Source organism: Pseudophryne corroboree, chromosome 5 (assembly GCF_028390025.1).
Source record: "Pseudophryne corroboree isolate aPseCor3 chromosome 5, aPseCor3.hap2, whole genome shotgun sequence".
In the NCBI taxonomy this organism is placed as follows: Eukaryota; Metazoa; Chordata; class Amphibia; order Anura; family Myobatrachidae; genus Pseudophryne; species Pseudophryne corroboree.
Window position 1 is genome coordinate 314,648,244 of NC_086448.1, and position 25,550 is coordinate 314,673,793.

General features: G+C 41.3%; 1 protein-coding gene across 3 annotated transcripts in view; it reads right to left on the reverse strand.

Annotated features, from left to right (window-relative positions):
* Positions 1-25,550, reverse strand: part of SUGCT (succinyl-CoA:glutarate-CoA transferase) — a 1,636,615-nt gene that overhangs the window by 996,957 nt on the left and 614,108 nt on the right. For all 3 annotated transcript variants that reach the window (XM_063924883.1, XM_063924885.1, XM_063924884.1), the window contains exon 10: positions 11,757-11,828. In XM_063924883.1, coding sequence (XP_063780953.1) covers positions 11,757-11,828 — 72 coding nt within the window. The remainder of the gene's footprint in view (positions 1-11,756; positions 11,829-25,550) is intronic.

The window sequence follows — 25,550 nt, forward strand, 5'->3', positions numbered from 1 at the left end:
ATCTCTGGATTTATACGGCAGTATCACTGGGCTTATACGGCATTATCACTGGACTTATATGGCAGTACCACTGGACTGGACTTATACGGCAGTACCACTGGACTGGATTTATACGGCAGTACCACTGGATTTATACGGCAGTATCACTGGACTTATACGGCAATACCGCTGGATTTGACTTATACGGCAGCACCACTAGACTTATGGCAGCACAGGGACACCACCACTGGACTGATGCAGGACAACACAGCACCACTGCAATGGACTGGACTTATACAGCAGCACTGGACATATGGCAGCAGAGGACACCACCACTGTGACTGGACTGATGCAGTACAACACAGGACTGGACTTATACAGCAGCACTGGACATCACCACTGTGACTGGACTGATGCAGCACAAGACACCACCACTGGACTGATACAGCAGAAGACAGCACTGGAATGACACATAAGACAGAGCAGGTCGCCACACCACTTTCCCGCACAGACAGACACTGAGAAGAGAGACACATCCTCTCGCTACACTCTCCAGGACTGGAGTGAAAATGGCAGCGACACGCGGCTCCTTATATGGAATCCAAAACCCGCGAGAATCCGTCAGCAGGATGATGACGTTTTGCCTCGTTCTGGTTTCCGAGTCTGGCAAGAAGTCCCGAGACTGACTCGGATCCAGCCTCGGGACGTGATGTTCGGTAGGGTTCGGTTCCCTAAGAACCGAACCCGCTCATCTCTAGTGTTTGGCCACAATATTGGTAAAATACATCACATTTAATGCAATAAAAGTTTCATTTATTTAGACTGGTCAATGTAGTATGTTTGTAATGTATTCTCAGGTATTCATATACTTTCCTGCAGTGTTTTTCACTTGACTTTGAATTTTGCAGCTTACTGTATATGGGATATCCATTAAAATAGATATAAAAGCTCTAGTTCAGAGGTGGCCAACCCGCGGCTCTCTAGCCGCATGCGGCTCTTTCATCCACCGCATGTGGCTTGGCCAGCTCCTGGCCACCGCTGCCTGGCACATACACTTGTTTCCGGCGGTGGTGACACTCTTCAATTCAGCGCCGGACCGTGAGCTTTGATTGGCTCACGGACCGGCGCCTAATTGAAGAGAGACACCGCCGCCGGAGAGTGAGGGGCAGGAGAGGCGTACGCTGCATTCTCCTCCCCTCACAGACAGCAGTAGCGTGGTGAACAGCACGGGGGAAGGGGGGAAGTATATCTGGCACTGGGGGCATTGATGGCACTGTGGGGACAAGTATACCTGGCACTCGGGTCATAGCTGGCACTGGGGGCATAGCTGGCACCGGGGGCATAGCTGGCACTGTGGGGACATGTATATCTGGCACTGGGGGCATAGCTGGCACTGTGGGGACATATATATCTGGCACTAAAGGAATAGCTGGCACTGTGGGAACATATATATCTGGCACTGTGGGGACATCTATATCTGGCACTGGGGGCATAACTGGCACTGTGGGTACAAGTATATCTGGCACTGGGGGCATAGCTGGCACTGGGGGACATGTATATCTGGCACTGGGGGGACATGTATATCTAGCACTGGGGGCAGAGCTGGCACTTTGTGGGGACATATATATCTGGCAATGGGGGCAGAGCTGGCATGGGGGGCATAGCTGGCACTGTGGGGACATATACATCTGGCATTGGGGCATATCTGGCACTGTGGGGACACTGGCATTGGGGGCATAGCTGGCACTGTGGAGACATATATATCTGGCACTAAGGGCATATCTGGCACTGGGGGCATAGAAGGCACTGTGGGGCCATGTATATTTGGCACTGGGGGCATAGCTGGCACTGTGGGGACATGAAGATCTGGCACTGTGGGGACATGTATATCTGGCACTGGGGGCATAGCTGGCACTGTGGGGACATGTATATCTGGCACTGGGGGCATAGCTGGCACTGTGCGGACAGGTATATCTGGCACTGGGGGCATAGCTGGCAGTGTGGGGACATGTATATCTGGCACTGGGAACATGTATATCTGGCACTGGGGGCATAGCTGGCACTGTTGGAGCATGTGTATCTGGCACTGGGGGCATAGCTGGCACTGTGGGGCCATGTATATCTGGCACTGTGGGGACATGTATATATGGCACTGGGGGCATAGCTGGCACTGTGGGGTCATGTGTATCTGGCACTGGGGGCATATCTGGCACTGTGGGGACATGTGTATCTGGCACTGTGAGGCATATATGTATTTGGAACTGTCGGGCATATGTGTATCTGGCACTGTGGGGCATCTGTTTACTTGGCACTGTGGGGCATATGTGTATCTGGTACTGTGGGGCATATGTGTATCTGGCACTGTGGGGCATCTGTTTACTTGGCACTGTGGGGCATATGTGTATCTGGTACTGTGGGGCATATATGTATCTGGCACTGTGGGGACATGTGTATCTGGCACTAGAGGCATATATGTATCTGGCACTGTGGGAACATATGTGTATCTGGCACTGTGGGGCCATATGTTTCTGGCAGTGTGGAGGCACCCATTTATTGGCATTTTTATATGTATGTGGCACTGTACTGGGGCATTATATGTATGTGGCACTGTACAACATGACTAAAAACGGAGTTATGACACAAGGTCATACTCCTACAAACGTCATACCGAAAGGTGTGCGCAAAAAAATGGGGTGTGGCTTTGTGAAAACTAGGCCTTGCCCCCATTTTTACACACGCCTTCGGTGCTTGCATGATACTGGCTCTTGCCCTTGACTACAGATCTTTTCTGGCTCTTTGCCTCTGGCTGGTTGGTCACCCCTGCTCTAGTTCCACACCTACTATTGTGAGATTATTATTTCTGCCCATATCTGTTTTTTTCAATTCTGAATATAAAGCATTCCGAGCATTTGCACACTAGTCCCCATGTTGTGCGCACATACTGTAGCTGTTCACAGTGGTTTATCCGCAAACAAGGACCACAAATGTGTTTATCGTAAGGAATGCTGTATATTCTTATTTGATGTACCAAAATATGGTGTCATTGGGAAGTTTAATCTTGATAGCTTAAAAAAACTGCTCAAAACTAGTAATATAGACACTTTCAGCACATAGGCTGATGTAATATGCGCACAAAGCAGTGTCAGACTAAGATCCACATGGGCCTGGAGCTGAGATTTAGGAAGGGCCTATTACGTATATGTGCAGTCGCAGGTAGTGTGATCACCGCAGTAGAGAAGTTCATGGGTGTTTCACAAGTTTTTAACAACACTAAAGTTCATCCCATTTCATCCCATAGCAGTTACATAGCCCTATCACTTGCAAGATCAAACTATTCATAAATGCACCATGCTTGATTTTTCTGTAACCACTTAGTTCACTTATACAATGCACATATCTCCAAGTTAATGTAAATTACTTCACAGGCAAATCTATATGTGTGTTTAGTATTGTACCACTGACCCTTACAATAAAGCATTTCTTTCATCAAAGATAAAAGAAAGATTAATTGACTACAAATTTATTTAACATCCACTTCACGATTTCCTCTGACACATGTGCTGAACGTTTCAACTTAGGTAATAATTAGAAATAGTATTTTGAAACAAGTTGCCAAGGATGAACAGCAAGTGTCTGGTCTTCATGCAATATTAATTTTTTATTTAATTGTTAATTGTTGAAATACAAACAGAAAATAAGAGAAATACAGAGTTCAGCATTATGCATTAATGATGTCAAATATTCACAAAAGGAATACACAAACATAGGAGAAAGGACTGCAGACCAGTAGACAACACTCAGACCATAATGATTAGGAAGAAGTCAGGCCAACAGGAAGAACCTGACGAAATAACCTTGTTGGATTGTTTCACACAACATGACACTTGACGTAAGCTTGTTCCTTTATGCATGTCTGTACCTGTGACTAAACCTGTTTCTGATCTTGGGTTATTCTTAAATTATAGCATGCTTTGTCACAGCATATCACAATAATGTATTTCACATGGTTAACAATTTGATTAGTCCTAATGTAACAATATCCTGACAGCCAAAGACAATGGTCAACAGAAGGTTAAAGTAGGCTGTAATAGTTATAATACAACTACTCCTATGTCAAAGGAAGGAAAGTATTGGTCAAAATTGCAGTACATTTCACATGTACCGAAAAAAAGACAAATTTACACCCACAAGAAAATGCGATACCAGCTGCAGGTCAATGGACTTCCAAGGATAGGGTGTTACCCACACCCAAAGAAAGATACTCTAAAACAGGAAAAAATAGGAAAAAATTTTTCCCTGAAAGTCCTCTAATAACGTATCAAGTCATTTATATATGAGATCTAAATGACTTCGTTTATTTTGAACTGTAGGAAGATCATAATCTTTAGAGTGTGAATTGTGTTGAAAAATGCGGAAACGTTTGCTGTACAAATAGTGAACCAATAGTAACGTGGAGAATGATATTAGATTTAACGTATATCTACAGGAAGAATAAATTTTATTGTCTGTTTTAGTTTTACTTTCCATATGGCAGTTGATGGTTTTTTGGCATTTTTTGATTGTTTTTTATTTATAATATATAATTAGTATCATATCACTATCCTGTATTAGAGGTTAGAACTACCAAAATGGCCGCGTTGGGACTTCCGGTATGACCACGTGACCGGGAGAATCTGCCGAAATAAAATAAGTTTAATAACATTGTTGATGAATACATATATGTAGCCGCTCATTGTGATGCATATGTAGATAGGATATTCACATTTAATGTATTATCAGTTTCAGACAAAGAGTGAAGCTGACAGGATCGGAATCAATGTTTGGACTACAAAAATGGCCGCGGAGGAACATCCGGCCTGATCACGTGACCGGGAAACTCCGTTACATAGCAGAGGCGAACGGAAGTTGCACCCAGAGAACCCGTCTCCCATCAGAACATGGAACCATTAGAGATGGGAAATGAGGGGAAGAAACGGAGTGCACAGGGAACTTCCGGTCACCGCAATTAACAGTTTCTAGTGATTTTTAAACAAAATAATGAATTCCTTGTTGCGATTTTAACATGATGGGTACAATACACTGAGTAGAATAGAATCTGACTGTTAGATTAGATAAAGGATTAACAAATGTATGTACACGGTTTTAATTGTAAATGAGAGTGGCTCCTCCCAGTATTTAGGACCACAAACACACATGGGTATAAATATCTGGGAAGAGGGACAGACAGCATATGCCTTGAAAAAGATCAACGGATTGATCGAAACGCGTTGGCTGATTGTGACGACTGGTGGCTGATTGACCAGACGAGGAGAAGACGAGGTGCCCACGGCTGGGAGCTGTTTCGTCCCCGGGGACATTAAACATCTACACAGCACTTTTGCTCTGACGCACTTCTATAATCCAAGATCTGGTAGGAAGCCACCCTCATATGTCCTGGATGTATAATGAATTTTACTGCTTCTTCATGTGATGAGGAACTTTTTATCTTGCAATAAATATTACTGTATTTTTATGATATACGTTTCTGGACTGTATGATTCGTATTGAAAGTTTTTTATTCCTGAGATTTATGAACATACTACACTAGATTGTATCCCTGATCTCTCTTTTCCATGTACCACCGTTAAAAATTCGTACATATGAGCATGAGGATCAGAAAAAATTGAAAGGAACGTCAAAGTTTAAGATAAGTAAAGACTTTATTGCATTTCACATGTACCGTCTATCAGGGACGTGTGGTGAGGTAAATGGCTAAGGAGGCACTGGATAGTACCAGAACCAGATTTACACACACATATACAAGACAAAGGGTTTCTGTGGGTATTATACACAAGTGCAGCAGTATATACTGCTGGAAATTTTGTGAGTTTTGATCAGAGATGTGGGGCCAGGTGAGGCAGTGCTTCATCTGTCATTTACTTGAGTTTTGACTATAACAATTATTAGAATTACATAAAAAAGATATTAATACTATATTGTTTGTAATTTTGAATATAATGTTTATTGTCAAAATGCTGGAGAATAGCGTAATATGATAGGAGGTGCTCTGCCTCATCTCACCGCACGCCACTGCTATTTATTCCCCTTGATGGGCAACAGTATAGCCTTTACCTACAGCTCCCAGCTCATTCCTGCTTTCTTATTAGACAGGTTGGGTTTATCACCTGTTATTACAGATAGGTGTCTCCTTGATTACATTCTTACTATTATAACCAAGACTTAATGTAATATGAATGAGAAAGGGTAATAAAGATGAGATAACAGATTGCTTGCAATACATTCTTAAAGTATAGTTTCTAAAAACTATACAAATTACTCTAGGACAGGCCTAGGTGAATAGTTACATAATCCACTGACAAATGCATCTGACTGTATTAATGCATACCTCCCAACATGACCCTCTCCAGGAGGGACACATTGCTCTACTTCTGGACTTTTCTTTCAATGTATGATTGCCGGCACCTGTATTGAACAGGTTAATGGATAAGAAAGGTGTTTCAGCACAGGTGATGGCAAGCATAAATTAAGAAGGAAGTCCAGGAGCAGAGCCTTCTGTCCCTCCTGGAGAGGGTCATGTTGGGAGGTATGTTAATATGACACCTTTCTACTATAATAAATACAGTTACAGTAATTGGTGGAATTCTAATTCATATAAAATAAAATATCAGTAGTAGTTTTACATGCACAAAAACAAATCACCCACCATGACTGTGAACACAATGCTACTTAGATGGTCAGATAACGAACATAAAGTATAATGTATAACTGCATGCAATGAAAAATAAAACCTCTGATGAAGCCATCAGTTCAGCTGAGATTAACACACATGCTGCTTGCAATCAATATCATCTGAATGTATGTGAAATCATTTCTATCACACTACAAGGCTCAGATTAACAAACATGCTGCTTGCAATCAACATCACCTGAATGTATGTGAAATCATTGCTATTACACTACAAGGCTCAGATTAACACACATGCTGCTTGCAATCAACATCATCTGAATGTATGTGAAATCATTGCTATTACACTACAAGGGTGGTCTTCTGTTTGCCGGCGGTCGGGCTCCCGGCGCTCAGTATACTGGCGCCGGGAGCCCGACAGCCGGCATACCGACACTTATTTTCCCTCGTGGGGGTCCACGACCCCCATAGAGGGAGAATAAAATAGTGTGGCGCGCGTAGCGCGCCACCGTGCCCGTAGCGAGCGCAGCGAGCCCGCAAGGGGCTCATTTGCGCTCGCCAAGCTGTCGGTAAGACGGCGGTCGGGCTCCCGGCGCCGGGATGCTGGTCGCCGGGAGCCCGACCGCCGGCCAGCCGTAGTGAACCCACACTACAAGGCTCAGATTAACACACATGCTGCTTGCAATCAACATAATCTGTTTGAATGTATGTGAAATCATTGCTATTACACTACAAGGCTCAGATTAACACACATGCTGCTTGCAATCAACATCATCTGAATGTATGTGAAATCACTACTATTACACTACAAGACTCAGATTAACACACATGCTGCTTGCAATCAACATAATCTGTTTGAATGTATGTGATGTGTTTCTTGTCATTTCCTATGTATGTGATTGAATTTATTGTGAATAGTTTAGAGTAGTTTTTGGCCGCCCAGTGCAATTCATGTTCTTTGATCAATTAGCAGTTCAATTAGGTGACCAAATGTTCAGAGGTAGGCCTGTTCTTAATCAGAGACAGTATTTTTTAGATTCAGTCAAGGGGTCAGCTTGCTGGGGGTAGCTTGCGTGGAATTTAAGAAGTGTGGAATTAAGAAGTGTGTTATCCAAACAGTTAATAAAACAGTTGAACAAACATTGAGCACCATCAAGGAAAGGTAACTTACTTAAACAACTTATTCCCACACCACTTAACCCCAAATTATCTCACAAACGATCACAGCATGTTAATCAAACTACTGTTTCTTATTTCAATTCATGGAATTATCACCAAATTTAACACATTCTACACTCACCCTAAAACTCACCCCTCTGTGCACATTACAGTTTCTATTCTCCACTCCCCTCTTCTAACCACTCATGTGCTTTATACTTACTTCTCTGCATGTACTTTGACAACCACAATTGGCCAACAGAATAAACACTTACAAACATCCACCAATATTGATCTCACTTTTCTGCTTTTATTAGCTGGTGACATATCACCAAATCCAGGCCCCAACCACCTGTCCCTCTCACACTCAGCTATCTCAAAACAACATAGAAATCAATCTAACCTCATAAATATCACGTGTCTCCCATCCCCCTCCAAGTCACTAAAATGTGCCTTATTGAATGCACGCTCTGTTTGTAACAAATTAACATCCATCCATGACCTCTTCATTTCTCACAACTTTCATCTGCTGGCTATATCAGAAACATGGGTCACACAATCAGACACGGCCTCCCCTGCAGCACTGTCACATGGTGGTTTCCACTTCACACACACACATCCAAGCCATAGTAAAGGTGGTGGGGTTGGAATCTTACTGTCCCAATTTTTCACATACACTGTTCTACCTCAGGTTCCATCAATCGCATTGACATCATTTGAAGTTCACTCGATCAGGATTTTCACCCCCTTCTCTCTGCGTGTTGCAGCTATCTATCGCCCTCCTGGGCAACCCAAACAACAATTTCTAGAAGATTTTTCTGCCTGGCTCCCACACTTCTTATCCTTTGACATCTCCACCATCATTATGGGCGATTTCAATCCACAATCTGTTCATGCCTCCAAACTCCTCTCTCTAACCTCCTCTCTTGGCCTCACGCAATGGTCCGACTCCTCTACTCACCAGGAGGTCCACTGCCTTGATCTTGTGTTCACCAGGCTCTGCTCAGTTTCCAAATTCATTAACACTCCTTTCCCTCTCTCTGATCACAACCTGATCACCTTCACAATCTCTTCTCTTACTCTAAATTCTGACACTAAAACCAAGCAAGCCTCCTCTATCCTGCAGAAATACTAACAATATACATTTTCAACAACTTTCCACTTCTCTGCAACAACTCCTCTCACCAATCTCTACATTTACCACACCTGACACTGCTGTATCCCACCTGCACCAGACCCTAGAGAGTACCCTTGAAGAAGTGTCTCCAGCTACCCATCATACTCCACATAGACTTAGATGCCAACCATGGCACTCTAAATCAACAAGACACCTACAAAAACTGTCACGTAAAGTAGAACGTCAGTGGGGTAAATCTCAGAATCCAAGTGACTTTCTCACATATAAGACCACCTACCACTCTTATCGTCAGGCCCTGGACACTGCCAAACAAACATATTTCCAATCTCTCATCTCTTATCATGCCACCAACCCCAAGCGACTTTTTAATACATTGAAATCACTTCTTTACCCTCCCTCACCTCTCCCACTAGCTACTACCAGTGCACAAGAACGTGCTTCCTACTTCAAGTATAAGATTGATAAAAACCGAGATGAAATGGTATGCTCTAACTCAGCCAGTGACCTGCTCAATTCCCTACCTGAACCCTCTGGCACTTTCTCTTCATTTGATCCCACAAGTGAAGATGAAGTATTAACACTCTTTCCATCCTCCTACTCCGCTACCTCTCCTCTTGATCCTATAACCTCACAAGTCAGTAAAACTTGGTCTCCTGTGCTTATCCCAACCTTAACTAAAATCTGTAATCTCTCTACTGGTATCTTTCCGTCTCTGCTTAAACATGCAGTGATTACTCCCATTCTAAAATAACACAACTCTGACCCAAACATACTCTCTAACTACCGTCCAATTTCTCAGCTACCATGTCCCTCCAAGCTACTTGAGAGACTTGCCTACACTCGCCTTACACACTTTCTTAACTCCCACAACTTATTGGATCCACTTCAGTCAGGCTTTCGTGCCCAACACTCCACAGAGACGGCACTGACCAAAGTAGTGAACGATCTAGTCACTGCTAGATCAAAAGGCCATTACACACTACTTATTCTTCTAGATCTCTCTGCTGCTTTTGACACTGTTTACCACTCACTTCTCATACAAACACTACAATCCCTAAGTCTTCAGGACACAGCCCTTACCTACCTATCTAATCGCTCTTTCAGTGTTCACTTCTCTGATTCTACCTCTTCTTATCTACCTCTAACAGTTGGAGTACCGCAAGGCTCAGTCTTGGGTCCTCTGCTGTTCTCAATCTATATCTCATCTCTTGGTAAACTAATAAGCTCCTTCAGATTTCAGTATAATTTGTACTCTGATGATACTCAAATCTACCGATCCTCCCTAGATTTATCACCATCTGTATTGGCTCATGTCACTGAATTCCATTTGCCATTTCATCTTGGATGTCATCTCGCCACCTCAAACTCAACATTTCCAAAACAGAATTAATTATTTGCCACCAGTCAAGAGTAGTTACCAACCTGATATCTCCATAACTGTTGACAATGCGACTATCCACCCTATCCCACAAGCTCGCTGCCTAGGTGTCACCCTTGACTCTGAACTGTCCTTTGTCCCACACATTCAATCTGTTTCTAAATCTTGTTACATGCACCTAAAAAACATATCCAAAATACACCCTTATCTTACATAAGACACTGCAAAAACTCTAATTCATGTACTCTTCATCTCCCGCATTGATTATTGTAATAGTCTCCTTACTGGTCTTCCCAAACATAGGCTCTCACCACTACAATCCATTTTAAATGCAAGCTAATCTTCCTCGCTAGACATTCTTCATCTGCTGATCCGCTCTGTCAGTCCCTCCATTGGTTACCGGTATTTTACCGTGTTAAATATAAAATACTTTTACTTACATACAAGGCTATTAACCAAACTGCACCATCATACATCTCCTCACTCACCTCAAAATATCTCCCTACCAGACCTCTCCGCTCTGCACAAGATCTTAGTCTCTCATCCACATGTATTACCTGTTCCCACTCAAAATTACAGGATTTTACCCGGGCTTCACCCACTCTGTGGAATGCCCTCCTACGCACAATAAGACTCTCCTCTAGTCTCCAAACCCTTAAACGTTCCCTGAAAGTCATCTCTTCAGACAAGCCTACCAAATTCCAGACCCACCCACATAACCGTCAATGCTTCCCTATCCAGTTACAGCCTCTCTGTACAGTCCACATAACCTCACATATTTTGTCTTCCAACATTGCTGGGTGATCATATCATACAACCCATTAAGAACCTAGCAATCTGGTGGACCATTATGCAACAGGTAGCATCTATCCTTGTGTATCAATGCCAATTTCCCTATAGATTGTAAGCTTGCGAGCAGGGCCCTCCTACCTCTATGTCTGTCAGTCTTTGCCCAGTTTTGTTCTATTCTGTTGTTCAAATTGTAAAGCGCCATGGAATATGCTGCGCTATATAAGAAACAGCTAATAAATAAATAAATAAAATCAGTTCTTACGTAAATGTAAAATAAAAATAAGATGAAGAAGGTAGTGCAAATTGTTTAAAATGTCTATCGGCATGTGATTAAATACTGCTACATTTAAATTGTAAATATGTATTTCAATCTAACTGTTCAGCTGGATTACAATTACATATGTTGATGTGTGTCAGGCAGGTCATGTAAAGGGCCCAGCTACTCACCAATGATAATGATCAACCTTGCCAAGAATAACAATTATAATGATTATCCTATCATCAAACAGTCAAACCTCTATCACTTTTGTTTTTACAACTTAAAATGTTTAAAAAAGTGATTTGAAAGAGAAACATGTAGACTAGGTATTCCTGTGGAAACGTACATTACGTCACCATTCTGCTTACCTTGCAAACAGTAGAGAACTGTTGATCGTTGCCTGCACCAATTACAAGGTAACCATCCTTTGCTTTAAATGACTGGAAAAAAAATAAAAAAATATACATAAGGTCAGCATTGAAAGTGCATTCAAAACATATCATAGCAGAAAAATGTTTGCTTTGCAACTTATATTTTAATTGTAATAGAGCAAAATCATACATCTGGAGATGTATTTAAACATGTTGAGCTAGCTAAAAGCACTGCTCAGACATGACGATCCTGGGTTCAGCTGGGGTTGTGCTTTGAGATGCCCCCAAGACTGGATCACATCCAATTGTCTTTTTTAGGAGTTAGACTTACATAATATGGTAATATAAGTGGTTCTAACGGATTTTTTACCGTAATATAAAGCAAATTCCAGACTTTAAAAAAAATATAATATTTTCAATCTAGTCCAGTATTTTGGTTTCTGCAAATAATTTGACTCATATAAAAAAAAATATTCATAATGCAGATGCCAACATATAAAAGTTTATTCTGTGCTTGTGAGACAAGCAGTTCTAGCTACATATTTTGCAACTAAGAAACAGTAAGTTATGCAAAAATAACCAAAAAATTCCTTAACGTTATATGAAAGATCAGAATAGATATGAAGAATTTTAAATAAATAACTCATGAGCCGCTAGTTTTCTAAATGTTCCATCAGTGACACATTCAACCACAATATTCCATCCAATCTCTATAGAACAGTGCTAATAACAATGCCAGCAGGGGGCCCAGGACTATTCCTTTTCTTGGGTGTTCACGACACCCATAGAGTGGGAATAGAACCTGTGGCGAGCGCAGCAAGTCACTGAGCCTGCAAGGGGCTTTGTTGCGCTCGCCTCCCTGTCGGCATTCTGGCAGCCGGGATCTCAGCGTCGGCATGCTGACCGCCGGGATCCCGATCACCGGCCACCCGTAACCAACCCATATCAAATTCCCACAAGTGACAAGCTGTATCAGAACTATTGGGAGATGGATGTCCCTATGCCGGGCAAAAGTGCACTATGTGAGAATTAAAACCTGGTGGTGAGACATGAGAGTCTGGGGGGGGGCACACCTTTCTCATAACCGTCTGTTGAAGGTGGCCCATTTCACACACACCTCTCAGCTGATAGCCCAATGTGTGCGCTGGCAGAATGGGTAAGCTGCCTCATGTTCTCCAATGGTGCTTTGCATATAAGTGCGGCTCACCTTTCCCAACACCAGTAGTAGTGGTGGCCAGTGCAAGTCTTATCTGTATATGATTTACTCATTAACGTTAATTATCACAGATTCAAATTTTGGAACATTATATAAATATACTGCTTTAATTGACTGTTTTGTGCTGGTTTGTGGGTCATTTTGTATCACAACCAGTTTTTGCATAGTATCAAAATGTGTGCTGTATGAATAGTGCATGTATATAATGTCAGATACTTTGGCGTATAGTTACACATACAGACTTATGAATGTGGACAATACAAAGTACACATTTTTCTAAAAGCCACATGTAGTTTAGAAGTAGTTCTCCTTTAAGCCTAAGAAAATAAACAGACAAAGCTATTGCCATAAAATTGCTTGCTTACCTTGGCAAAAATTGTCCATACAAGCACTAGCTCTAAAATAGGTCTTACCATCAATATGTGGTAATTCTTTCGTTTTTGTGGTTTGTGTTATGTGTGGGAAAACAGGTCACTCCTAATGGTGTCGTAAATTTAAAAGACCAAAAAGGATTATGTCATATTTGCCAAACAAAGCTGTCTCCTGATAAATGCAGCAGTTTCTGCTTACTATATAGCTTTGTGCAGTGGTCTTTGATGGCTATTTTAAGGTTTCATTTTAAAACCAGGGCTCCAGGATCGCTGATAAAGCAGAAACATCTCAAACATCATTAGCAACACATTTATCATTTAAACCTAAAAGCCACGGCTATGATTTCATAGGCTATTTGAAGGCGCTCACACAAAACACATGTTACTACAATGTACTTTCAAACGGCACAAAAGGACATCTATGTTCAGCCCACACAGACTTATGGAGATTTGTTTTTATAAACTTAACAATTGCATCTTATCTCATTTTGTGGTAATCTTCAAAAACAAAGCCCTACTCTAAAGGGTTGTTCTTAGTCTCCTTTTATCTGCTGAAAACCCAGTTTCTCTAATAAACTCAATTATGTGCATGAAATGATCATTCCAGATTTCTACTTTCATTATTTTTTTGTATTGTACTAGTTCATGGTGTAATATTTTATGCTGTTTTATTATATGCTCTATAAATGCCCATAGGCTAAATCCCACTGAAAGTGTCACAATCTACAAAGGAGGCTACAAAGTTCCTAAGAAAAGATGGTAGGCAAAGGTTGGGGGCCACAAGTGATGGAGTTGTAAGTCCTGTTATAATGTAACCTTATTTAGTCCTGCTGAAACAATAAGAAAGCTTGATGATATTTCTACTACTACCCATAAACAACTGCACTACAGGAATAGTAAAGGAATAGTAAATCCTGTAGGAACCAAGGTAAGATTGCACCTCACTGTGGAAGAAAAAGACAGTTGGTGGGGCTATGCTAAGTAATGTGTGTAAGCCCTGTGGATGCAATATACTTATTAATATGTACAATAGATGCACTGTGATACATCAATCAAAAAGATATCCTACCACTGTATCCAGAAAAATATACAAAGAGAATCTAATTCTAGCACGATTGTACACCAATATGACCAGTAATATGGCCAACAAGACGCCAAATAATTTTGCAAGCAAGATTCCCTTAATGTACCCTGGAAAACACTCAGAAATGTGATTAAAAAAAAACTACCAAGAAATAGGTACATCTTCAAGGTCCATGATTTGACTAGCAGGAAGCCCAAAAGATGCCAAGAAATTAATTGCCTACCAGAAGTATTGCTTGTTGCATGGCATTTTTCAATATTTTTGTTATAATGATTTATTATTAATGTAATCAACTCTCTTTAATGTTACTTTTTATGCTACAGTGGTGTGAATTTTTTTTTGACCCCCCTTCCTAATTTATTCTGTTTTTGCATATTTTTCACACTTAGGGGGGTATCCTATTAGCTCCAGTGGTTTTTTTTGCCTGACAAAAATGGTCTGATAGCGCAATATATGACTGATGGTCATTATAGTGCTATCCAATTACTGACCTTTATTTTCGGGCGAAAAGAGTCCCATTTTCAGAAGATAACACATGGTATCCGGGATAAGTTCCAAGACCCATGGATCCGCAGGCTGCTTATTGTGGATTATGCTTTGGGTACCCTGAGCATAATCACCCATAAGTGCCGGCATCAGTGTATCCGGACGTCGGCATCGGGGCTAATAGGATAGCCCCCGGCGAACCTATTAGCAGCTGTAAATTACCCCTTGTTTCAGATCTTCAAGCATATTTCAATATACAGTAAGACAAAGACATCCTGAGTAAACCTAAAATATAGTTTTTAAAAGATCATTTCATTTATTGAAGGAAAAAAATTATATACAGTAACACCAACTGGCCCTGTGTGAAATAGTAATTGCCCTCTTAGTTACTCATTCAACCAATAAACAAAACTGAATTGATAAGTGGGCTCAGTTAGACTAGACACGCTCAGGCTTGATCACTGCCAGCCATGTTGACTCTAAACATCACTTAAATAAAACTTTTCCAGCAATGTGCAATTGTCTAAAAGGAGCAGCACAGTACTGTATGCCATGATCTAAAGAAATTACAGAAGAGATGAAAGTTATGGGTTACAAAGCAATTCCTAAAGCAAGCCATATATCAGAACGATATTATTCTGAACAGCAAATAGGTGGCTGGTTGTAATGATAATCGGCCAATGTGTGAGAGTAAACGATAATCGTTTGTTTAAACTAAAAAATAGCAAAAAAAATGGATGTTACAACTAGTTGGGAAAAATTAATGTTTCATCTTTCCCAACTAATCGTTCTAGTGTAGGAGAGAAAGTTTCCAACTTTCGCTTCAATGGAACGAGAAGTAGGTGGACACTGACCAGTAGCGTCTGTCTACTTTTTTTTTTACAATCCTCAACTCGATCAATGCCCGTTAGCCTGGGATCCCTGTCAGCAGTAGTGGATCAGTACTGCTGATGGAGCAGCACTTCATGCTGATATCTGTAGTCAAATGTCCTTTAACTGATTCTACAAGCTGACGACTTTCCACCCTGACAGCACTCCACAGGCAGGAGATTCCCCCACCAAACAACACCAGCTACTGGCAACCTACTACCATTGCTGGCACCAGCACATTTAATGTGGGTCTTTCCAATATACAGTACCAAGGGCTGTGGTTCTCTTAAGGTGGGTATACACGAAACGATTAAAGCCATGATGTGGGCATACCCGATCATTTGGAACGACACACCGTGTACATCGTTCCGCGTGTTTGTCTGATACCGATGGCAATGCATGCAATCGCGGGTCGCTAACGACAGCCCCTGATCTTTTGAACATGCAAGAAGATCTGGGGTTGTCTTTAGCGATGCCATGCTGCCGAAGGTAGCATGGCCCCTGCTTCTCCCCCCCCCCCCCCTCGCTGCTGCTGACCTTGCCAAGTGTGTATGCACTTGCCGATGCCGCCCCCGCCGGACACGATGTGTCATCATGCCGTGTGTATCTACTGATGAATTCTACAAAGTCTTTAAGTGCCACAGGCTCCGTGCTGTCCTAAAGCTGACTGAGCGTTCCTTGCCGACACCGATATTGAGAATTAAACCACCCACCAGCTTAACCTTCACTAGATGTCACTAACTAGGACCTCCAGCCCCCAAATGCATCCAGCTCTGGGCGCAGATACCTCCACAGACCCGTCAGATCTAACTGCAGGGTGCAAGGTGCAGGCTTCTCCACACTGCAGACATGGAGTAGGATGTGAGTCTTACAGCTCTCCACCCTGCATATCCTGCTCCTATACGTCTTCTCTTTACTGGAACTCCTCCTGATGCCCCGGAGGGTATACGTTTGATTTGCCATCTGTCGGGATCCCGGCGTTCAGGATACCGACTTCGGAATCACAACAGCTGGCAATGCCGGCAGCCAGAATCCCGGCGCACAGGGGCTATTCCCACTCGGTGGTGACCACGACACCCATAGAGTGGGACTAGAACCTATGGCAAGTGCAGCGAGCCACCGATGCCGCAGCATGGCGAGCACAGCGAGCCCACAATGGGACTTATTGCGCTCTACTTACTGCCGGCATACTGGCGGCCAGGATGCCGTTGTCGGTATAGTGATGGCCAGCATCCCGTCTGCCGGGGAGTCATGCTGAAGGTGTTCCTGCCAGGCTCTGGACTTCAGCTTTACCTCGCTGCCACCCCATGCTGTTTTGAAGCATTCATTGCTTTTGGATGCTGGGCTGGAATTGTTGCTTTATCTTACTTGCCACTCCACTACTTTGCGGGACTTTCCTTGGCGCCCAGTGGCTCCTACCTGTGGATTGCTCCCTGGTGCTTGCAGTCTGCTGCTGGCTGCTTCTTTGTTGGACTACAGAGCACTGTTTTCCTGCTGGGACCTGCTCCTAGTCCCTCTGGGACTTATGCTGCTGCTGTGGCTGCTGTCTCCCTGATAACTCCTGTAGTGTTTTTTTTTTCAATGTTATTGTCCATGCTTTAGAAATAATGGATGATGTGTTCTCTATTTGTTTTATATCTATTGGTCTGGTATATGTTTGCTTTAATGAATACTTGTTAGCAGCAGGTTGATATCAAAGCGGCCCAATCTGGTGTCTTCATTTTCTATAGAGACTTATACTGCTTCTCTTTATTGATTTACACTTATATTTGTCCTGCTGGCACATGTCCACACTATTCTGATTTTGTAATGCACAGGTCTGAATCATGCCTTCAGGTTCCCGTCTCACTATTGTGATGCCGTATGGGGTTTGTGTGTTCATAGGCTTTCTATTTAGTAATAGCTCTTATTGATCATCTGTGAAGGTTTCAGGCGCAATTATACCCTGGGTTCTCCTCTACCTGTTTTTTTCTGCTATGCTGCCAACCTGTCTTACTGTACATCGAACCACTGACTATCTATTGTTTCCTAAAGTGTTATTTATTGCTTTCTTATATTCTTATATACCTGTGTGTATATGTATATATATATATATATATATATATATATATACACACATATATATATATATATATATATATATATATATATAGAGTCCAACAACGTGGAGGCGCACTCAACCAATCAGAATGTCTTCAGCAGCTTCAATTTCACAATAACTTTATTTCAGTCGATGTCAGGCTTATTGTTGTCGACGTTTCGATCCTCTGTTTAGGATCTTTATCAAGACAAGCTTCCGTATACAAAAAATTATTTGAAAGCATCACATATTGATTATCAAAGAATCAATGTGTCATATTCAGACAGTATCATGGCTGTGCGGCATATATTTCAAAATTCACACGTGGCTGTAGAGGTACCGTGGGTTAGATTGGACACCCAGAGTGATGACTTCAGTTGTCTGGTTTACTCAATGGCTGAGAGTTTATTAACTACAGTAATTTTCATATGAATTTTGAAATATATGCCGCACAGCCATGATACTGTCTGAATATGACACATTGATTCTTTGATAATCAATATGTGATGCTTTCAAATAATTTTTTTGTATACGGAAGCTTGTCTTGATAAAGATCCTAAACAGAGGATCGAAACGTCGACAACAATAAGCCTGACATCGACTGAAATAAAGTTATTGTGAAATTGAAGCTGCTGAAGACATTCAGATTGGATGAGTGCGCCTCCACGTTGTTGGACTCTATCTAGATATTGTGGGTCTACCCGCTGAGGGAGATCTCCACTAGGAGCACCCCACTGTTATTAATACTATATATGCGAGTGCAGGACTTTTTGTGTTATATATATATATATATATATACACACACCTGTCCACCTATATACCGGATCTTTATATTATTCTCTACAATGTTTCACATTTGTCCCATCTCCTGATTATTTTGTTTACTATGCCTCTGTGGTAGTAAATTCCATGAATAAAACACAATAAAAAAAATGCTGGTGGTACTGCTATGATGTGGGGGATGCTTTGTGACTTCAGGTGCAGAATTCTGAATCAGAAAATTGTGAGGGAGAATGTCCAGTCTACAGTTAATGATCTGAAGCTAAAATGCTATTTGGTTATGCAAAATGACAATGATCTGAAGAGCATGTACATTTCTGAGTGGCTCAAAAGAAAAAAACAAAATTAAGGTTTTGAAATGGCCTAATTGAGGTCATTACTTGAATCCAATTGAGATACTGTTGCAGGACCTTAAATGCGCAGCTCATGCTCAACAATAATCCAATGTAGCTGAATTAAAGCAATTCTCCAAAGAAGATTGGGTCAAAATTCCTGGACAGCAATTTGAAAGACTGATCTTTAGTTATAAGAAGTGTTTGTTTGTTTGCAGCTGCTGCTGCTAATTGTGGCACAACCTGTTATTAATTTGAGGGCATAGGTGATACACTGTAGGTGTTGGCAGTGGCATCGGAATGGGGGAGGAAAAGGGGGCAGCATGCCCCGCCAAACATGTAAGAGGCGGTAGTCGCTAGGAAGTGGGAGCGCTTACCTCCGGTACCCTGCTGAGAGACTCCTACTGTAAATCTGCCGGCAGCACCGCAGCGTGCTGCCCCCTGTTCTGTCCTAGCCGGTTCTTCACTGATGTACTACTGGGAAGAGGCAGGGATGTCCCAGCAGGCCACGCCTCCTCCCAGTAATGCATCCCTGAAGAGTGATCTGAAGAGCCGGCCAGGACACAGGATGGGGCAGCACGCTGCGATGCCGGCGGTAGCCTTTTTAAACTAGGACTCTCTGCGGGGATTGATCCGGAGAGAAGCGCTCCCCGCACGGGAGGTGGCGAATCAGGGGGGGAGCGCCAAATAATTTTTTTTACTATGCGCCCCTTCAGCCACAAGCCATTACGGCACCCCTGGGTGTTGGATAACTTTTCATGATCATTTTGAAAAACTGTATTGTTTTTACTCAGGTTGTCATTGTTTCACATTCAATTTTGTTTGAAGATTTGAAACAATTAAATGTGACAAATATGCAAAAATAGAAGAAATAAGAAAGGGGGCAACAACTTTTTCACACCACTTTACTGTTTTTACCCAGAGACCATGATAAGACAGAAATCCTGTTGTTTCCATAGTTTTGGGAAAATACAAAGAATTTACTGTTTATACATGTCACAATAAATCTTTAGCTTTATTGGTAGATAAAACATTATAATAACTTCCTCAAATTTAAGATAGACAAATATTTATAGTATATCATATATAGATAGATTACATTTGCAGATTTGTAATGCTTTGTTTGCTATTGATGTTTTATCTATAATTAGCTTGATTGATTTATTTTTATTTGGAGCTGCAGAATTCTTTGCATTATTTGATCATTTTAATTAAAATCTAGATTCCAGCAGAGTGAGCTTCTATAGCTTTGTTTGTTCTTTTAGAACTGGTAGGACACCCAAATGTATGAGGGCTGTGCAATAAGTTTTTTGGATGTGCAGTGGACAGGTAAAGTAGATACAATCTGCCTGGTTCTGAACTGCAATCTCTGACTAAAGTTGTGAAATGTCAAGGCACAGAACTGTATATAAGCAGCACTGCACAGCAAATAAGTCAGTATGTTCACTTCCTTCACAGACTCATTATGGAGCTCAACAGAGGCCATGATCTATGACTGAAACAGCAGAAGAATATGACCGACTGTAAACTACTTTTGGGGAAGAAGTACTGTCCCGAACCACTGTGTTTGAGTGGTTTGCAGAATTTCAGCGCAGGAGATGGTCCCTTTAAGACAAGAAGCTCTGTGTCTGACCTGTGTCCACCATCACAGAGGACAACATTGTGCCGTGCGGGCCATAGTTGAGGTGGACACAGGTTGACTGTGGCCCAGTTAAAGAAGGAGATCCATCTACTTGACACTCTATGAAAAGCTTGGCTTGGGCATGATTTCTGCATGCTGGGTGCCCAATCAGCTGACTCAAGAGCAGGATGCTCAGGTGATTTTGTGCCGCAATATGCTGGCCAGGTTTGATGGCAGTCACTCAAAGTCTGTCCGGGAGATCATCAGTGGTGAATAATCCTGGATCTACAGTTTCGACCCTGAGATGAAACAATAGTTGACCCAGTTAGAGGTGAACAGTTGGATGTGCACTGCCACAGAAGTTCTGACATGAACACAGCATGGCCAAGCAGATGGTGGCTATTTTTGTGGCCAAGACTGATCATGTAGCTACTGTACCACTCTTGAAGCAGCACACCGTCACTGGGGACTGGTACGCCAATTAATTCCTGACGCAAGTGCTGGAAGCCATTTCCATGCACCGCCCAAGAATTCACACTTGTGGCTCCCTTTTCCATCATGAAAATGCACCTGCCACAAGTCCAGGACACTTGGGGATTTTCTGGCCCATGAACGCATCCAGAAGTTAGGTTATCAGCTGTACAGACCAGACCTGCCCCCTGCGATGTCTTCAATTTCCCACAAATCAAGAGCAATATGTGTGGGATCTGTTTTGAGTCAACTGAAGCTGCAGTGGAGACCTTCATCCAGCATGTAGAAGACATACCTGCTTCAGACTGGTTCAGCTGCTTCACCAAGTGGTTTGCATAGATCCCATTGGCGCATACTTTGAAAAAATGTAAAGTACACTTTATTTGTAAATATAATACTTTTTGTGCATCTGGAAACTTCCTGCACACCCCTCATATTAGTTATTTCATATTTGACACTGTCTTTCAAAGGACAGTTCCAGTTTTTAAACTTTTGTCTTTCGAAGATAATGTCCTTGACATTACCCTGGGAACACTTCCCCTATGTTGGTTGCTGGATACCTTTCTACTATTCATCCAGTCATGTAATGAGGTTAGGAGCTATTAGCTACAAAGAGAGTTTAACTCATAGTAAGCACAGATTAATCCGGCAAAAAAAGTGATACCTCGTTTATAGGTCACTGTGAAAATATTCAAAGACTAACAAGCACCCATGTCAGATTGGCCTTCATCAGCTTCCATATGAGGTCACCACCAGCTGCACCTTCATAGGTAGAAGAGAAACACAAACATACAGTATGATATGGTTTTTACACTGCTACCCAGCTCTATATGTCCATATGTCCACTCACAACTGAACAGTATAGAGGAGGCCATTTTTTCCAGTTCACACTGAACTAATTAGGATTCTCTAAATATAAGGAACAACAAACACTTTGCTTTTAATACTATACATGATATGTCTCATGAATCCCTTTAACAAGACACATTTGTGTTTAATAGTAAGAAAGGTCACACAAGGACTTATCATTTACTGCCAAAGTCAGTGATTTAGTGAAAGATGTTGTACTGAAAACTTGGCTTGCTGTTGATCATCTCTTTCACAGCACTCAATCAAGGTGTCCAGCGCACTTTAATTTAATCCACTTCTTCCTCTCTCATCCTGCTTGTTGTGTTTCCAGCTACATAAGACATACACTTTCTACAAATCATTTCCCTGGCCACTCAGGCATTAATAATTCTACTCCCTCATAATTTTAAATATTGTTCTTGATACTATAATCCTGATTTTAGGTCATCATGCAATATGACAGCTAACATATTAGAAGTGATAGCAAGTATGCTATAACAAAAATGCAGCTTTGTTAATTCTTTCCATCTATGGCAACAACCAGGAATAAATATGATTGTAAATAAAGGTGCTATCCATCATTTAGAACATAAGTGTCTTTCCCAAAGTAACCTTTGATAGGGTGATATATAAGGAGAAGTGTAGATCATAAAGCAGGAAATACCTTACCTCAAAACCACTCAATTCTTCACCATAACAATTAAGAAAATAAAAGTAAATAATTTAATGATTTATTCATGTTTTTTCTGTGGACAGTTTTATTTTCAGAACGGAAAGAGCTTTCTTATGGTAGCGTATTAAAATAAATATTATTTTAAGTAAAAATTTGAGATGAATTTAGCAAAAATACCCGTATTTCATGATTGTTCCCTTAGTTACTGTATTTTCAGTTATCTTATTATACCTGGGTAGTTTCCCCAAAAAAGTAAAGGGTACATGTGTATTGCAAAACGGAGGAGCTTCGTATTGGTAAATTATGGCATTGTAACATCTGTATCTCTGTGATATGCATTGGTACAAATTGTCAGTAGCGTCTTGAATTAAATAATAGACATTTTAGAGTTAGCTGCGACAGCTAAAGGGGCAAATTCGCTCCCAGACACACTATACTGCTGTAAAAATGGTCACACAGATTGTGTGGAGGGGGGGGGGGGGTTATGCAATGTAATTTAGATTGAGCTTATATATGCTCAACTGTGTGCTCATTTTAAATTTGCCCAATCACCTTTATCTCTAGGCTGAGCCCATGGTTTTGCCAATTGCCCGTTAGCTGAAGTTATTAAAAACTCTACACCCAACCAATCAACAAAGCCAAATAAATACATTGTAAACATACTGAAGGCATCTTCCCAAAGTAGATAAACTTCATTTTAAGTGATTTTTTAAAAACTTTTCTCTATACTATATAATATTCCATTACCTATGTTAATGAACTGGTCTTTGATCCTTTTTGAGTTCTCCTATGGCCTTCTTACAATGAGGTGCCTAAAACTGTATCCCATATTCAAGATGCACTAATTTCATTGGTCAGAGCATGGCAATTCCCACGCTTTGACCAATTAGATTTACGCAAAGTATTCAAATGACAGTGAATTATCATTTGAGTCTGGACTTGGTAAGAGGTAGTGTTGGTCATGCAGGTTTTTTTTTCCCCCTAAATCCTGGGGATGCCTATATACTTATCGATTTTGTGAATAACAAAAATGGGATTGAGGATGTGTGGCAGGGTTAATTTAATAAATCACTTTGGTGACCCCTTTCTTTTTTAGAATATTTTTCCAATAACAATATATTCTGACCCACAATGAAAACTATATAGCTGAAGAATAAGAAATTCTTCTTTTCATGTTTTTTTTTCCATTCCATTTTAGTCTGAGATTTGCACAAGTTATTTGTTGTAATTTTCCCATATTTCAATTCATGTCCACAATAGCAACAAATACAAGTGTGCAAAGAATGTATGAAGGACGTTTGGGACAAGTAAGCTCAGTGTCGCGGCATTAGAGGGCCTGTGAACTCTTTCATTCAGCATGAAAAAGATGATCTCAATCAACAGCAACATTTACAAACGTCAAAAGCTTTTCCGATGATGCAATTATCTTGTTGTTTGCCTTCCTCACTTATGTGTCAACACATCACCATGTTTACAGTAGGATTTTGTCAGCAGTGCTAATTCGTTAAACACGATCCACCCAACATAGCTCAGTAAATGTGGCTATTCATTACACATGCACGTCAATGGGTTGTTTTAAATTTTCTGGAATAATATATTAGAAATTCATTGACTGATAAATTCTGATGCACAAATTCATTCAACATGTACTGTAAGCACTGATTTTTCTTATTAACAATTCAGTTTCTTACGAATATATGTGAGATTCCCTATAATTTTCAAAAAGAAACCCCTAACACCCATATGGCATAACACTTACAGTCAAAGGATCTATTTACCACAAGAACTGATGATCTACTCTAGGTATAAAACATGTTATTTATAAATAAACGAAAAGTAGATAAATAGTTATTTAAAAGAAAATATTTGTGGAAAAGTTGTAGTGAATTGGAATCCTATAGATTTACGGCGCCAATCACAGCAGGGTACAATACACAACCTCTTAACCCTAAACAAACTGCAATTTCTACAAAACTTAATAAAATTCTGTTGGTACATACTGAGCTATTAGATATCTTCACATTTAATTTTTTATGTCATCAGAAATTAAGTGTCACTTTACTGTATCAATATACATTGTAATGTAAGCCATCACCATGTCAACATTCAAAACGTGGACAAACATAATGCACCACAATGTCGACAGTTATGATATCAATATTGTTGAAATGTCCACATTGAACGTGTCCACATCTACGTGTGGCTGAGCAGAGTTGCTCGGACAGGCTTTTAGTCCAAACTGCCCCATAAGTCCATCGCCTGTTCTGACATTTGCCAGAAGTGCCAGATGGCCAGTCTGGGCCTATGCGTAATGTTAACATTCTGCGGAATGCCAACAGTACAGTTTGGCAGCGGGAGTGGAGGGATAGGGATATGCACTAGGGGGAGTTTTAGGGTTAATGTTAGGATTAGGGCAGGGGTGGGCAATAAGTGTCCCTCCAGCTGCTGTTGAACGACACATCCCAGAAAAAGAGAGCAGATGCACCATATTTACCATTGGAATTATAGTAAATGTAATAATTATACATATCTGAGGTTTTTGGCATAATATTGGCCAATATTCTAAGCCTGCCCACCAATCGTCAAGGTAAACCTCATCAGGCAGTTCCGTAAAGTACACATCCCAGCATGCCCTGCCACAGTTTTGTTTTCAGGGCATGATAAAACTGTGGTAAAACATGCTGGGATGTGTAGTTCAACAGAAGCTGGAGGGCCGCTTTTTGCCCACCCCTAGTTTAGGGGTAGCATTCTCACTGTATTAGATTAGATGACTGCTGGACACAGAATATACTGCTGCATCGTCACAGCCGCTTTCAGGTAAGTGAAGCTGCTGTACCACTGGTACACAGCTTTGTTGACTTTCTTACAATGTTGACATTACGGCCATGTCAACATTCTCATGTATACATTATGAATGTCAACAAAACAGAAATACTGCATAACCATTGGTCATTTCAT